The sequence below is a fragment of the Ascaphus truei genome, chromosome 18 (genome assembly GCF_040206685.1).
Source record: "Ascaphus truei isolate aAscTru1 chromosome 18, aAscTru1.hap1, whole genome shotgun sequence".
NCBI lineage: Eukaryota > Metazoa > Chordata > Amphibia > Anura > Ascaphidae > Ascaphus > Ascaphus truei.
Genome location: NC_134500.1, coordinates 24255467 through 24272171, shown reverse-complemented (window position 1 = coordinate 24272171; position 16705 = coordinate 24255467). Strand labels below are relative to the sequence as shown.

Here is a 16705-nt window from a genome sequence, read left to right as displayed (position 1 = left end):
AATTGATATAATAAATGAAGAATAATGCACAAATACAGCACACTTCAGGTGAGGAAAGTGAATTGGTGACATATCTGTGAATATATAGGACTGTAATGCTATCCCTGCAGCATGAGGTTGTGATACAATCATCTGGAGTATCAAGAAGAAAATCCAATGTAGAAAAAGAAAATAGTGCAATCCAATTGGAAAAATATGTGCTCCCCCAATCCGAAGTGTAGAACGCACAAGGTGGTATATTTATGAAAGCGTTTTATAATGCAGGGGTGCTCAACTCCTGTCCAACCCCCCCCCCCCTCCCACCCCCAACAGGTCAGGTTTTCAGGGTATTTCTGCTTCAGCACAGGTTGTTAAATCAGTCCCTGCTTCAGCACAGGTGGCTCAATCAGTTCCTGCTTCAGCACAGGTAGCTCCATCAGTCCCTGCTTCAGCACAGATGGATCAATCAGAGGCTCAGTCTTGAAGCTGGGATGTCCTGAAAGCCTGACCTTTTGGAAATGCGTGAGGACTGGGGTTGGGCAGCCCTATTATAATGCATATGGTGAATTCAGTGGACTTCCCGGGTTCTCCTCAGTTTGTATCATTATAATTTTATACATTTTTAGAGTATTAAAGCAATATTATACTATTTGTGCAACTTTTCTTCGTTGGCCTTCTAATAGCGGTCATAATAAGGGGGAGAGTGAGGAGGGAAACAGAGGAGTCCACTGAATCTACCATATCCATTATACCACGCTTTCATAAAGATACCAACTTCAATATGTTTTTTCCAATTGGATTGCACTATGTTTTATTGTATTTTTGCGCCATAGGTTTTATTTTTCTACATATATTTTAGATGCAAATTAAAAGGCAGAATTCACCATTTGAGGGCCTACACGTGGCATATATAATTATTCCTTGTTATAGGCTACGGCTGTATTAAGCTATTCTTACTCAAGTACCACTACATCATTAAAACCTGCTTGCATAACATTTGCTAGATGGTTCTGTCAGAAAGAAACCTAACTCCCGAGTGCCTTATTGTATTTAGTAGCAAAAACTGCAGAACATAGGCTAGTCATTCAGTTCTCTTCTTAGAAATCATGTCGGACCCGTGCCATCGCTTTAATTATGCTGTGTAGTAAATCAGTCTGACTCACATTGGCGCCAAGACCTTGATAACTTTCCTGAAGGAGAGTTTGTGCGAGGACAAAATCAGCACTGCAGTAATCTGTGTGTCCAGAGACACAGGCTCAGCTATTTGATTTGTGTCAGCAGAGTCATTCAAATGACGCTCTTCTCATCTAAGTAAGATCTTGTTAATCTTACTTTTGTCGCCGTGTCAGCTAGCGGTCCTTTCTCTTGCATTGCTTCTGTTCTACCCCTGAATAACATTCCATTCCACCCTTTCACAGTCTATAGACCAAAGCAACCAAGACTATGGCACAAGTGCCAGTAGCTGGCACACACTTCTACCATATGATGGGTAACCACACAAGCAAGAGGCAGATGAATAAATCAGGAGTATTGCAAACAGTTAAAAAAGGTATTCACTGTTGCGAATCAGTTGTACAATCTACAATATATCCACCTTATTGTCTCCTAATCATCTTGTTTTTTAATTTAAATTTCTGCACAGTCCAGTAACATTTGTTTCTCATAGGGTAGGTAAACGTGACCCAGAGAAACTCCCATCATGATGCTCATTCAATGATGTGTATATAAAGTAGAGAAAAAAACTGAATAACCATCTGTAATTCAAATTCTGTCCCACCACCCACTTCTTTGTCCACTTTCCATGCTCCATAAGCGTTCATTTAATCAAAAATTGAGTGGATTCGTGATAGATAAGTGATTAATAAAGTAAATCCATTTTGCTTTTTTTTATTATTAAACATTTTCTGAACTGGGGAATCTTCCAGTGCGTAAGTGCCTAGTTTTTACCTTGAGCAGCAACACACACTGTTACTTGCTCCCATATTACTGCTGCGGCCAAGTTTATTCGAGCATTTGCCCGTTCTTGGCCGCAGCAGTAGCCTGGCGCGCGCCCGAGTGTGACGGGCGCGCGCCGAAGCAGCGGAAGAGCGCCCTCCGATCGGGGCGCTCTCCCTACCGCTGCCGGGTCCGCCGGGTCCCCCGGAACCCCCTGCCGGCGAGCCCTGGATGCGCGTGCAGGGGGCGCAGGCTCCCAAAGACGCGTGACCGCGCGTCTATGACGCGCGGCACGCCGAGGGGCGGCCACTAGCAAGCCGGGAAATCTCCCGGCTTGCGGTACCGACCACACTGCAATAAAGTGTGTCGGTACTGTAGGTTCATGGTCAATTGCAATTTTACTTCATTCTAGTGGCATGATCAGGAAAATAACACATGCACTAATATTGCCAGTGAGTCAATGAGTAATGTGAGCATTCTCATTATTCTTTGCTCAGAGTCAGGCTGAAACATCCTCTCTATACCCAGTCCCATACAGAAAAAAAATGATGGAGCTTGACATAAGATAAAGGGGGTGGGTCTTACCTTGGTAGATGTTAACATCCAACTTTTTTTGTTTCATGCAAAGCCAACTTAAAACTGACCAATAGAAAATTCACTTGAGTGAGCCATAAAAGGGTCTCCCAGGGACACAAGATGTGGAATAGCTCCTCTTACAGTGGCGAGAAAAGGTTTGTGAACCCCTTAGTATTTGCACATATTTCACATATTTCTAACGTAAAATGTTATTAGAGCTTAATCTAAGTCCTAATAATAGATAAAGATAACCCGATCAAATAAACAACATAAAAACATGATTTGTCAACATTTATTTATCCACAAATGATTCAACATTCAATATCCATGTGTGAAACTATGTGAACATTTAGACTCAGTACCCCGTGGCGCCCCCTTGAGCAGCAATGGCTTCAACTAAGTGTTTCCTGTAACTGTTGGTCAGTCTCACATCCGTTTTGGGAATTTTGGTCCATTCCTCCTTATAGAACTGCTTCAACTCTGTGGCATTTGAGGGCTTCCTTGCATGGTCAGCTCACTTTAGGTCCTGCCACAACATTTCAATGGGGTTTAGGTCCAGATTTTGACTAGGCTATTATAAAACGTGGAATTTCTTCTTCTGCAGGTTTTGCAGATCTGCTTGTATGTTTAAGATCATTGTCTTGGTGCGTGACCAACTTTCACTATAGCTTCAGATCACGGTCGGATGGCCTGACATTCTCTAGAATCTTCTGATGCAATGCAGAATTCATGGTTGTGTCAATGATGGCAAGCCATCCAGGTACTGTGGCAGCAAAGCAGCCCCAAACAATCATGCTCCCACCACAATGCTTGATGACCGGGATGAGGTTCTTCGGTTTGAACGCAGTGTTTGCTTTTAGCCAAACATAACGTTTCCCATTGATGCCAAATGAGGCCTACCTTTGACGCGTCTGTCCAGAGAACATTGTTCCATAAGTTTTGTGGATCATCTATGTGGCGAACTTCAGACGGCCAGCAGCGTTCTTATTAGAGAGCAGTGGTTTCCTTCTGGCTATCCTTCCATGTACACCATTCATGTTCAGTCTTTTCTGATAGTTGAGTCATGAACACTCACATTAGCCAAGGTGAGCGTGGCCTGAAGATCCTTGGATGTTAATCGGGGGTTCTTTGTGACTTCCTGGATAATTTGCCAGTTTGTTCAAGAAATTGTGGTAGGATGACCGCTCCTGGGTAGAATGACCGTGGTCTTGAACTTTCTCCATTTGTAAACTATCTGTGAGAGTGGATTGGTGGAGCCCCAAATCCTTAGAAATTGTTTAGTAAGCCTTTCTAGACTGATGAGCATCAATAACTGTTTGTCTGAGGTCCTCAGAGATTTCTTTTGATCGTGGCATGACGTGTTTCCACACAACTGTATGATGAAGACCAAACTCACAAAGTTCTGAGCTTTATATAGGGTGGGTCCTGCCAAACTCATACCTGAAGATCTACCTAATTATTTAAACACCTGATTCTAATTATCCTCTTTAATTTAGCTGATAAAACCAGGATTTCACTTACCCTGACCCAGATCCTGACTCATTGTTTGTCTAATTCATACATAATTTTTCAAAAGGAATGGAATTGGTTAATATAAACCTTAATGGCTATTTAATAAAAGACTGTTTGATTCAAGAAGGTTATCACAGAAAAACTATGGAATTTCGTGAATTATCATAACGGTTGACAAACTTTTTCTTGCCACTGTAGATGTGAATATATTCAGCAGACTTTCTCAGGCTTCTGTGCGTTAATCTAAAAGATCAACAGTTTAACTACTCAAATATTATAATATCCTTCTGTGCATTTTTTGGGACCAATAGCTAAAGTAAACACAGCTTTAGATGAATGAATAAACAAAGTTGTTTTTACTTCAAATAGCACTTAAAAGTGTGGAATATTAACTTTTCGTACTCGGCAAATGTGGTTAGTGCAAAAATAATAATGATCACACCACATATGTAATTAGTTAATGGAAATTATATACGATACCTTGACATTCCTTAAAAGCCGAGTTATAAAAGGTACCAGTGGGACAGTTTTCAAGGCACCATCCTTGGTACAGCTTAGGGTTAGCAAACGGGCAGGTCTCACAATCATCAGCAGAGGTTCCTGAGCATGTTGCACAACTGTTGTGGCAGGGAATGCATTTCCCTGCATCTAGATCTTCATAGTAGCCACCAGGACACGTAGCCTTACAGGTGCCATTAAAGAGAAGATATAAGTAACTGCATTCTGTCAGGAAAGAAAGAGAAACTATTTAATTTCATTAGGTTTTAATACAACTGCCAGACCTGGGCTAGAAAAACTCTGACAATATATAGATATATGGTAAATACACATTGGATATGATAAGATATTCATGACTGTAGTGAGTAGAACATGGAACAATAGGAATGATGTGTATAATAAGTAGGGCACAAGTAGCTGCCAAATATATAATATATAATATAGGAAGTATAGTAGTTGTGTTGGTATAGGAGAAAGCTGAAGTAACTTATGTACTGTACTATCAGCGTAATGCAGGATAACAGATTTCTCTATGGCCAATGGCATTAGTCACTAATGTATATGTGTCCTGTCATACGGCTTCTATGGACCATTTATAAACTAATGACTGAACCAAAGTCTAAGCTTATTTTCAAGTAGTAGGTGTTCTTTTGATCTTTGTTATTACTGCCAACAGGATTTTCTCTCTCACTGGACAAAGCTGTTAAGATGTGGGAATATTCCTTTTGGAATTTGCTGCAGTTCAGTTTCACTCCATGCTTTGTATGTGTTTTAACTGATTGTATACCTCATTTCTAGTACGATGCCACTGGGGTAATCAGAGGGTCGGGTACCAAGTGGTAAATACAAGCAGTGCAGATTGTTGGTTTAAAACAGGTAAGTCACACGTAGCAGGCAAAATATTTTGTTTAAACAACCTATCAATGTGGCTTCCTTTGAAATATTAAATGGGCCTCAGTTCTGGTAAAACATAAAATGTGACAGCGGATAAGAGCCACTACGCCCACCTAGTCTGCCATTTCCCCATCTGCTGTAAAACTTCAGCCCCTTTTTGATTCTTGTCTTTCATATTAAGATAGCCTAATGTTTATCTCAAGCATGTTTTAATTCCCTTCCTGTACTGTATTAGCCCCTACCACCTCTGTTGAGAGGCTATTCCATGAATCCACCACGTCATCACATTTCCCTTTGGCCTGCAACCCTCCAGCTTAAGGTCACGATTATGGTTGCCGCATGCGACATCGCGCACCGTGAGTACAAATGTGTGTTTTTCAATGAGGCTGCCCATACTGCGCACGAGCGCTGCAGAGACCGCACAGGCGATTTTTGAAGATACAAATGGATTTGTTTTTTTCGCGCCACGACCGCGTCACGTGAGCGGTTCAGCCAATGAGGGCGAACCACAAACGACAGAGAAGCCCAATGCTACATCCAATATGACAAAAATACACAGTAAAATACTTATATATTCTCTTGAAAAAGGGTCATTTAGTTTAACCCTTTTGGCCAAAGCATTGTAAGCTTGCGAGCCACGACAAGGCAGACACCTGTTCGCAAGGCCTAACACTACCAGATAAAATACTAATATACCTCTATTAGGATTAAAATTCTCATTTACCTCTATTAGGAGGGAGAAAGACCACATTGGATCTGTATCCAGTAGAATGAAAGGACATACTCACTTGGGAAGTGTCAAGAGGCGGGCTTAAAACCTGGGAAGGAGGAGCCACTAACCTCCAACAGCTGAGACAGCTGAAAATAAATTAACAAAACACACAAAACCCCAGCAAGCTCTTTTTGGGAACCCCTGAGCCCCCACAATATATATATATGTATATATATATATATATATATATGTATATGTCACGGTTGTGCTCGCCACAAACCAGGGTCGGACCGCGAGGCTGAGGTGGGGTTGTAAAAGCACCGACCTTAGACCGCGCAGGCTGATCCGGATTGCGCAGTTCGTAGTCATATGTAGCAGAATCAGGATTGGAGAAGACAGCATCGTCGTTGTACAAGCCAGGGTCAGGACAGGAGACGTCAGAATAAACATTGTCCACGCAGGAGTACGGCAACAGGGAGTCAGGAAAGCCCCGCTTCAGCTTAGGAGCGCGGGGGAGGCCTCTGCGCATGCGGCGACCATGGCCCATGGTACTGGTCACAGGAGGTGGAAGACAGACCAGATTACACACCGCCTAGCTGCACGGGTAAACCAGTGCACAGCGCAAGAGTCCTGAGCGGGCTGGGGAATCCTCTGTTTCAGCGCAGGAACCAGGACACGGCCTCTCTAGATTAGGGAAAGAGTAGGCCCCAGGAACCAGGAAGCTGAAGATACAGAGGGAAACCTCCGCTTCAGTGCAGGAATCCAGGAGGCTGAAGGACGCAGGGACGAAACCTCTGCTTCAGTGCAGGAATCCAGGAGACTGAAGGACGCAGGGACGAAACCACTGCTACAGCACAGGAGAACAGGAAGCTGAAGGACGCAGGACGGAACCTTCGCTTCAGCACAGGAGAACAAGCGGGAGCTTGAGGGAAGCTGAAGGACGCAGGACGGAACCTCCGCTTCAGCACACGAGAACAAGCGGAGGCTTGAAGGAAGCTGAAGGACGCAGGACGGAACCTCCGCTTCAGCACAGGAGAACAAGCGGAGGCTTGAAGGAAGCTGAAGGATGCAGGGCGGAACCTCCGCTTCAGCACGGGAGAACAAGCGGGAGCTTGTGGCAGAACAGGTTGTGACATCCGGTAAGGACTATGCTCGGCAGGGAGCATTGTGGGAAAGCAGTACTTAAAGGCCAGCGGGCCAATCCCCAGCGGGGGTGTGAAGGTACTGCTCCAATGAGTGAATGCAAGTCTAGGTTGCAGTGATAGGCTGCACAGCTGCAGTAGATACCAGAGGGAGTGTGTATTGCTTTGGTGAGTGAATCCAGGCTGCAGCAAACATCAGGAGAGCTGTTCCAGAACTGCACCGGTCTGCAAGGTAAGGCAACCAGTAAACCGCGGAGCGGATTCCTTACAGTATATAAGTGTCAAAAAGGAGAGCTATTGAGCGTGGCATATGTATACAACAAACGACAGAAGCCCAATGCTACATCCAATATGACAAAAATACACAGTAAAATACTTATATATTCTCTTGAAAAAGGGTCATTTAGTTTAACCCTTTGGCCAAAGCATTGTAAGCTTGCGAGCCACGACAAGGCAGACACCTGTTCGCAAGTTCTAACACTACCAGATAAAATACTAATACACTATTGTGTATTTTTGTCATTTGGATGTAGCATTGTTTGTTGTATACATAAGCCACGTTCAATAGCTCTCCTTTTTGACACTTATATACATATATATATATATTGTGGGGGCTCAGGTGTTCCCAAAAAGTTTTGTGTGTTTTGCTAATGAGGGCAAACCAGGCTGGTGATGCCTCTGCCATACCTCCCGATCGCCTCCAGCCTATTGCATGTTTCACGTGCAACGTCACACACTCGCTCGCGCACACGCTGCAACTATAAACACGGCTTAGGAGCATGGTCGCATGTTCCAGCACTTCTTTCTCTGAAATATGCTTCCCTCTCGTACCTTGTTGAAACCCTTGATGCATTTAAAAGCTTCAATAGTAACCCCCCCCCCCCCACCCTTCCCCCTTATTCTTATCTCCTCCAAGCTATACTGTACATGTTGAAATCCTTGGGGGGGGGGGGGGGTGGGGAGTAGGTGGATTGCTCCTTTAATGGAGATAGTGAAGAAATTACTCAATACACATATGATAATTGAAGAACTGATTGCCAACATCTTGCAAAAAGTAGAATGTTGTAAATCAATAAAAAAATATATATAATTGACTAGTTGCACATACCTCTCACTATGTTCAAGCATAGATAATAAAAAGGGAATTTGGCATGGTTTGCTACCAAGACGATTGATGATGGTGATGGTGATGGTGATGGTGATGGTGATGGTGATGATGATGATGAATGTCACAGTGATGACATACTTGCATTGTTTTATCATCATACTGCTGGTAACTAATCTGAAAACCCTATTTAAAGTCTGAATCAACCTAGTGCAGTTTACTAACGAATACCACTAATATCACCTAGGTATGTATATTTGTAGCATATAGTAGAAAAGAAGTACCAGAGCAGGTGCTGTCATCTGTACACATATTGCAGTGGGCCAGACAACGCTTGCAGGAGCCATCCTTATCGGGATAATAGCGCAGGGAGCAATTAGGGAGACACTTGCTGTTCTCAAGGTACAGGCCATCGGCACACGACAAGCATTTCATTTTATTTTCATCACAACTCCAACACGAACTATCGCAAGCTTGACATAAGCCTTCAACGTCTTGAAAGTAGCCTCTGCATGAAAGAAGAAGATGCATTTATTTAGCAATCCCTTTGTATCAATTGGTGGAGTCTGGACACAACAAATATACGAATAAACATCAAACATTTTAACAAATCGAGAAACTTTTATAAGCAGGTCAAAATAAAGGGATAATGACATATTGGTCTACAGTGGCAGAAGAAAAGAATGGTGGGCCCAGATGACAACAGATTTACGGACGTCAGCCTGCCCCTTCCATGCCTCGCCTTTTCACACCACCGCCCCACTTCCTTACAGTGTGCAGCAACAGAGCAATGGATTCTGGGGAAGATATTTCCCTGCTCCGCAGTGATTGACATCAAGCAGTAAAAAGTTGTGCCCAAGAATTCCTATTGGCAGCACTTGCACTGCACCAGTAAGGCAACCATAGAGAATTAGACAAATAAAAAATGCAGTGGAATGCGGGCTCGGGCAATGGACCCCTGAAGGCTACCGGTCCAAGTACTTTGCACGGACAGTAGTTCAACCACTGTTTTTCCGCATATTGCCTGACCTGCCTCTTTACATGTATAGATGTAGCAAACGTTATTGTACCCATTACTGTGCGTTTAACGCAAGACATTGCGCAATTGGGTTCCAAAATAATGCAATGTTCTCCCCAACAGCTCCATTTGTTTCAATAGAGGTACATTCAATAGGTACATTTCACGATAAACACTGCAGTGGTATTAACATCTGCGACAGCTGTACATTTATGGCACGCTACACACTTTTTATAACTTGGCCAAAGCAACTTCAAAATGTCTATGTCCTTCATACTAGCTGTACGAAAAATGAAGTGAAATTTGGTTTTAGAGGTTTGAGAGATTTTACACCTTTTCATGACTTACTCTGGACAGTAAAAAAGACAACTCCCTTCATGAAGAAACAAACTGTGTTCGTCCCCCCGACATGTCAAGCAGTTATTACTGGAACCTGTACAACTTTCACAGGTCACTGAACATTTCTCACAGGTTTGACTGAACAGATCTGCAAAGAATCTGTCTGGACATGTTTGAACACATTGATTTTCGTCATCCAGGAAGTAGCCTAAAAAAAAAAAAGAATATATCATGAAATGCCCCCGTTTTAATATTTTATCCGTGCTAGAAGGCACACGTGTGACATGGGATGACCAATGTGGATAACAGAGATAACAGTGTGCTTACTCCACTGATAAGGTAATCGGAACTCTTCACACCCCTTACTGTTTAAAAATCATTTCGGTTAATATACGGTCAGTAAAGACAACCCCTGACGAAGTGTCCCACGTGATACGAAACGCGTAGGCGAGCCACTGCATGCTGGGTACTGACGTGATGACGCTACAGGCCTAACACTGCTTACACGAGTGCAGGAGCTACTGAAAGTGGATGCCAGTCTGGAACTTCCCCTCAGCACATACCAACTGCAATCCGGAGAGGGGGATTTTGCCTGGACTACGGGTCGTCTCTTTGAGTGCTTTCCTGCCTGGTGTACTTGGATCTTTATGATCCTTATTTTATTGTAAGTTTTTATGTTACTATAAATTGCTCTATATTTTGAACACATAGTGATTCCTTCCCTTTTTTCTACGCCCCCATTCTTTGTCTTTATATATGTGAGTCCTATCTAGCCCCGCTGATCACGGTAGATGGGGAGCAGCACTGAAGAGGGAATTTAAAGAAAATTGCTAATGGCCAGCACGCATTTTATATTGTCATATAAGGTCAGTGCAATCCATCTTAAAAATCGGGTTTCAATGTTTACAGACATGTCTCGGTTAAAAGCGATCAAAACGTTTAAAAATGGTTATTAAAATATGAAATCAATCACCTATTTTACCTATTAAATTATCATTGTAACTTGTTCAATTTGATCCTACATGACCTATCACTGAGAATCACTCAAGTGCCTTCTTAATTTTGAAGCATCCATTAGTGGTTTTCAACCTTTTTCTCTCAGGACACCCCTAACCACAGTGCTCAGTTGCTGAGGCACCCCTACAACAGGACAGGGTCACAGAAAACACAGTACAGAGACTCTCACAAGAAAAAGAGACAGGCAGTTACAGGAGAGAGACAGACAGTCTGAGGGGGCAGGGGAATCTGAGGGGGCAGGGACTCAGATGGGGCAGAGGGGGCAGTGAGTCACATGAGTCAGATAGTGCAGGGAAGTCTGAAGGGGCAGGAGAGTCTCAGGAGTCAGAGGGGGTGGAAAATAACAGAAAACACACACAGACAACAGGACAGTCACAGAAAACACACAAACGCACACACACACACACACACACACACACCTCTACTGCCCATGCGGCATCCTAGCCTCTGCAGGGCCACCCCCCACAGGCTCCTGACACTTCCTCCTGATTGGCTGCTGCTGGGTAATGCAGCCAATCTGGATAGAGGAAACTGCCCTGCTCTCTCCCTGCTGTGGGAGATCGAGGAAATCCTGCGGCACCCTTTTGATCCTCTCGCAGAACCCCGGGAGCCATGGAACTCTGTTTGGGAAACTCTGCATTAGGTTATAAATAAATAATCTCTACTTAAGTACTGTATTTGTTTCTTTTTTTTTGTTGCTAAAATGATACAAAACATTGGTAAAATATAAAATGTATCACTACTTCTTTTATACCACAGATATTCTATTGCTAGTAGAATATACTACCACAATTTGCCTTTTGCCATCATTTCTCCTCTCATAGACTTGCCTGAAACTTCTGTCAGGAATCTCTTATGTAGATTCTAAAGTGTTGCTGTATGGTGACGAGTAATTCCAACAAGTAAAATGGTCATATGTGTACACTACAATTAGAGACCATAAGTTGTGAAAACTCCTTTTTTATATATATTTTTTTATCTTTAAATGAACCCAAAAACCTGGACAGATTAAACAAATATTTTAGTAAAGCAGCAAAGCGTGGGCCTGAGCTATAGATAGGTGCAACACAAATTCTCCGCAAATGCAAAGAGTGAGAATAAATTAATTTATGTCCTGAGCAGAGTCAATTAAATGAGAATACTTTGTTGCAGGCATGAACTCAGAGTTCTTAGGAGTAATCAAAATGTCTACGTTTGCAAAACCATGGTGAACAACTAAAATTTGTCCAGAATATCCCAAAAATTGAGAAAAAAGTTGCAACTATTTTGGGTGACAGTATCTCCAAATCTCAACGCTGTTATGGACTTCTGTACACTGCCACATTGATACCAAAAGGTATCCCCTATATCCATAAATGGTAGTATCACGGTATTAATACTTTCTATTTCAGGGCTGATTGTAGATACAGTACTACCTGCCTAGTTAATAAACAGAGAAAACTAGAACTACATATAGTTAACATAATCAGGGCCGCAGACAACTTTCCTGGTGCCCAGGACTAAAGTTTGCAAACTTTTTGTGGTCCGAAAAGGAGGATGTCAGCTGATAGTGAACGGCCATATAGAGAGCAGCTACGCTCCTGGTATCCAAGTGACCTTAGGTAAACAATAAGTACCCCTGTATGGGCACTGTCACAGGTATTTTGATTCTTAATTTTTTTTAATACATTTTTACTAAATTGTGTTTTCACGTTTTTGGTTTTGCAAAAATGAGATTGTTTTTTCATTTTGTAGTGTTGAAAGAAAGTATGGCATAAACGCAAAACATTTTTTTTTAAATTTGGTCGAACTGTTTCAAACTACGAACTGAAGTGCTAAAGTGCGATTCATCGATTGAAGCAAAGTTTGAATTTTCCAAATGTACGGGTCCGAGGTATTCTTGTTAATTTGTAAAGTGCCAACATATTACACAACGCGGTACAATGAGGGTTTAAATCTTAAATCTGTATTGGAGAAGTTCTGATTTCGAACTGGAGATCTTGCCAATCCTTATTAAACAGCTTGCATTACAACATGTGCATTTACTAGGGTTGACACACTGACAAAGCTCTCTGGATAGCGAAACGCGTAGTGTTAGCCCCTGAGACACTGCTCCACAAGACGTATTATTCAGCCAGTGAAGCCGAAACCGGATGTGACGCTGACAGACCGGAAGTGACTTATCGGGACACCGAGAAGCCTGCAGTACAGACCCATTGTGTGCAAACACTCCAGGACAAGCCGTGAGGGCACAGAGGAGACGTCAGCAGCTGGGGGAAGTACACAGTACAGCAGGGACACTGTTCCAGCTGTCAATTGTTTTACACACATTGTGTTACATGCTGTTTTATATTGCACACAATGTATTCTGGACCCAGGGTCATGTCTAGGGTTTGAATGGACCCAGATAGCTTGCTCTCAGCCCCCTTTCCAAAGCACACCAAGTCCTGTTATATTTTCTTCACTTTATTAGGAAAGGAGCAGTATATACAGGCACTTGTGGATGTAATGGTGTTGTGAGAGTGCTTCTCTATAGGTGCTTCGTAATTAAGGGCAGGTGAAAAGATTGGGCCTTGCCAGTGGAGGGTAACATGAAAACGTACTCACTCAGCCAGCATAGGAAGGAAAAGGAAGTGTAAGGGAATCCGGGTAATAGCAATAGTCTGTGGACAGACCAACTATCAGCAAAACAGGGGGGAGGGCAGAACAGCCCATTCTGAGACAAGATCTCAGAGGTTGCTGTAGCAACTCACTGGCTACATTCTCAGAGGCAAAAAAGGGCAACATAATGATACATCACACAGGCACAGGTGTGTGTGTGTGTGTGTGTGTGTGTGTGTGTGTGTGTGTGTGTGTGTGTGTGTGTGTGTGTGTGTGTGTGTGTGTGTGTGTGTGTGTGTGTGTGTGTGTGTGTGTGTGTGTGTGTGTGTGTGTAACAAATGCATGCAGCTGAACTAAGGAGCTGACAAGCAAAAGGGGGGTCAAACAGAAATATGGTTCTTGTTCCATGACACTCCCCGTCTGGTATCTGGAGATACCACTATATAATAGAATATGTGGAACATATTTGCAATGCAAACATAACAATGCAAAAGTCCATGTCCACATAGCGAGGCGATACCGGTCGGTACCACTGGCATGAAAGTCCTTTGGCCAAAATCTTCTGGTAAGGGAAGCCAGGTGGATGCACCGCTCCAGGTCAGCTGGTTGCACCACAATGTCTTTGTGCAAAAGTCTCCGGCACTGTTTAGTGCCTATTTGTAATCCTTTACGTGCCCCAACGAAATTGGTTCCGTGGTTGGAGCATATTTGTCTGGCTGGTTCTCTGATGGCAAAGAATCTTAGGGCGTTTCTGGACCGTATATTAGTGAGTAAAACGGATACTTGAGGCCTTGTCTCCATGTCCTCGTCTGGATCCACAAGTTCAAAGTCGTCAACGGGGGCTGATGGCGTTTCCGCGTGCTGCGTTGGAAATGTTGGTCCTGTGGGCCATGATGTGTTCTGAAGTTGTGCTGCGGGCACTGATCTGGTGGCATGGTCTTCAGGATTTTGGTCTGTGGGTACATGGTACCATTGTTCTGGTTGGCTTGACTTCCTGATTCTTTCTACACGGTTGGCGACGTATGCGTGGAATCTTCTTTTCTCGTTAATTATGCAACCCAGTTCCACGTTCTTATCTGTGTAGAGCCTGACAGCATCTGGTTTGCAGTCCAATTAGTTTTTGATGAGTTCTGCCAGTTCCACTGCTGATACTGCGCCACATGGCTCAAGTCTGGGTATAATGTGGTCGCGTTGTGGCGCCACTTTAGCCTTGCCGAGGATGAACCTGACATTGTCACCTCCATCCGCATCCGTGGTTTTTAGGTAGGCTACCGCTGCTATGGCCTTTGTAGAGGCGCCTTGGAACACGCAAAGCTCCTTGCTGTGTGCAGCAGTGAGATGTGGGTGAGTAGGGGCGTGGGATCTGAAGCTGCACTAGGATCTTCAAAGAATCCTTCCATGTTGCCCACTCTTTTCGTCTTTCTGGAGGTAGTGGGGTGTCCCAGTCCTGCTTCTCGAAGGACATTTTTCTGAGAAGAGACTTCCCTTGTATGGCGACTGGAGCCATGAATCCCAGCGGTCGTAAAGACAATTGACCGTGGACAGGACCCTGTGTCGGGTGTAGGGTTTTCCTTCTATGGACGCCTGGAATGTGAATGCGTCTGTTTTGAGATTCCAGCTTATCCTCAGACTCCGCTGTATGGGAGGCGTGCCTGTCCCCAGGTTCAAGTTCTTAAGATCATTTGCGTGATCGTCTGTTGATGTCTGGGACGCTGTGCACCCTAAGTCCTCAGAAAGTTTCTCTTGCACGAGAACGCCTCCACGTATTTTGGTGATGTATCTTTGTATTTCTTTGTTAGTTGCTTCTAGGGGGTTGTTTTCTCCCTGGACATGAAAAAGAACAGTTTATTTTGCTCTTGTAAATCCTTTTGTGAAATGTCTCTGTGACTATCTCTTATTAGACATGAGAGGACAGTCCGTTTGCTCCTGTAGTTTCATCTGCAGGGCGCAATCTTTAGCGGCTATGCCAGCTGTGGCGGTTGGCTGCTTTGCCACTTGGTATTTTGCGGAGAGGAATGGCTGTACGTCTTAGCTGTGCCATTGCTTGCAGGAGGACCGTCCAATTGTTTATTGTCTTTTGCATGATCCCTTTGTCGGGCACCTTCAGGAGGTTACTTTCTTCCTTCAGTGGAGTCGACTCATCATCCTTAGTTGTCTGGACTACTAAGCATCCTAGGCCATTGTCACATCCCCCTGATGTGAAGATGTTTTTGTTGATCTCAGGGGTATGACCTTGTCTCTTCTCCTCACTTGGCCCTCCTGTCACTTGGAGATTGCCAAGACATGGTTGGGAGAGGGATGTGTGTCCACATTCTGTTATCACCGTTCTGCGGGCATCAACATAGTCTGGTCCGTGCCCTTTGTTAGTGCACACTTTGCCCACTATCACCCATCCTAGGTCAAGCCTTTGGGCGAATGGAGCGTTGTGGGGTCCGTTGCGCTGTTTACAGACTTTGTGCACCCTCAGGATGTCCCTACCAAGCAGCAGCAAGATCTTGGCGCCTTGTTCTACCGGCGGGATGTAGTTGGCTATTCCTCTGAGGTGTGGGTGATGGCGTGCCACGTCTGGTGTAGGAATCTCGTCCCTGTTTGCAGCCATGTAGTTGCACTCGATGAGTGTGGGGAGAGCTATCTTCACTCTGTTGTCCACTGAACGTATAACGCAGCCGTTTGCTCTTCTCCCTGTTGTCTCAGTTGACCCTGCACAGGTTCTGAGGGTGTAGGGTGAGGCATTGTCTTGTGCGTTGAATAAGTTGAAGAATTCCGTCTTTGCCAATGATCTGTTACTTTGATCGTCGAGGATTGCATACATCCGGATAGCCCTCTCAGATTGTCCCTGGGGGTGCACTGCGACAAGGCATATTTTGGCTCTCCTTCTCCTTCCTCCCCGCCATTCTCCGCTATGGAGGATGGGTTGTTGAGTTGGTGGAGTGTCAGCGCCTCTGGATGTAGCGATGTTACTTGCTTGTCACTTTTGCACACTGCACATTTGATGGCCTCTTTACAGTCTTTGGCTAGGTGAGCCGTGGAATCGCAGCACCTGAAGCAGACTCCGAATTCTCCGAGTTACTTCTTGCGTTCCTCTAGGGACTTCATCCTGAACCCAAAGCATCTGTTAAGTGGGTGTGGCTTCTTGTGTATGGGACATTCCCTGTTTGGGTCCCTTGGTTTCTCATCTCCGGCGACCGACTGATCGGGAGTAGTTTGGGTCGTGGGGGACACGTCCGTCCTGTGGACTGAGATGGGTGTTTGAGTGTTACCGTATCTCGCCACTGGAGTCTCATTCCTCAGGTTGCTTGCACTGTGTATGGTCTGTGCACTCAAGATGAAACTGGGATCGTTTCTTGTCCTTGCCGCATCATGGATGAAACTCAAGAAGAATGAGAAGGGAGGGAAGG

The 16705-nt window shown here is 44.2% G+C and overlaps 1 protein-coding gene across 1 annotated transcript in view; it reads right to left on the bottom strand.

Annotated features, from left to right (window-relative positions):
- The window catches only part of LOC142469268 (proprotein convertase subtilisin/kexin type 5-like), a 166797-nt gene that overhangs the window by 99873 nt on the left and 50219 nt on the right, over positions 1-16705 (bottom strand). The window contains exons 8-10 of the mRNA XM_075576206.1: positions 9720-9918; positions 8638-8861; positions 4483-4725 (exon numbers count right to left, since the gene is read on the bottom strand). Coding sequence (XP_075432321.1) covers positions 4483-4725; positions 8638-8861; positions 9720-9918 — 666 coding nt within the window. The remainder of the gene's footprint in view (positions 1-4482; positions 4726-8637; positions 8862-9719; positions 9919-16705) is intronic.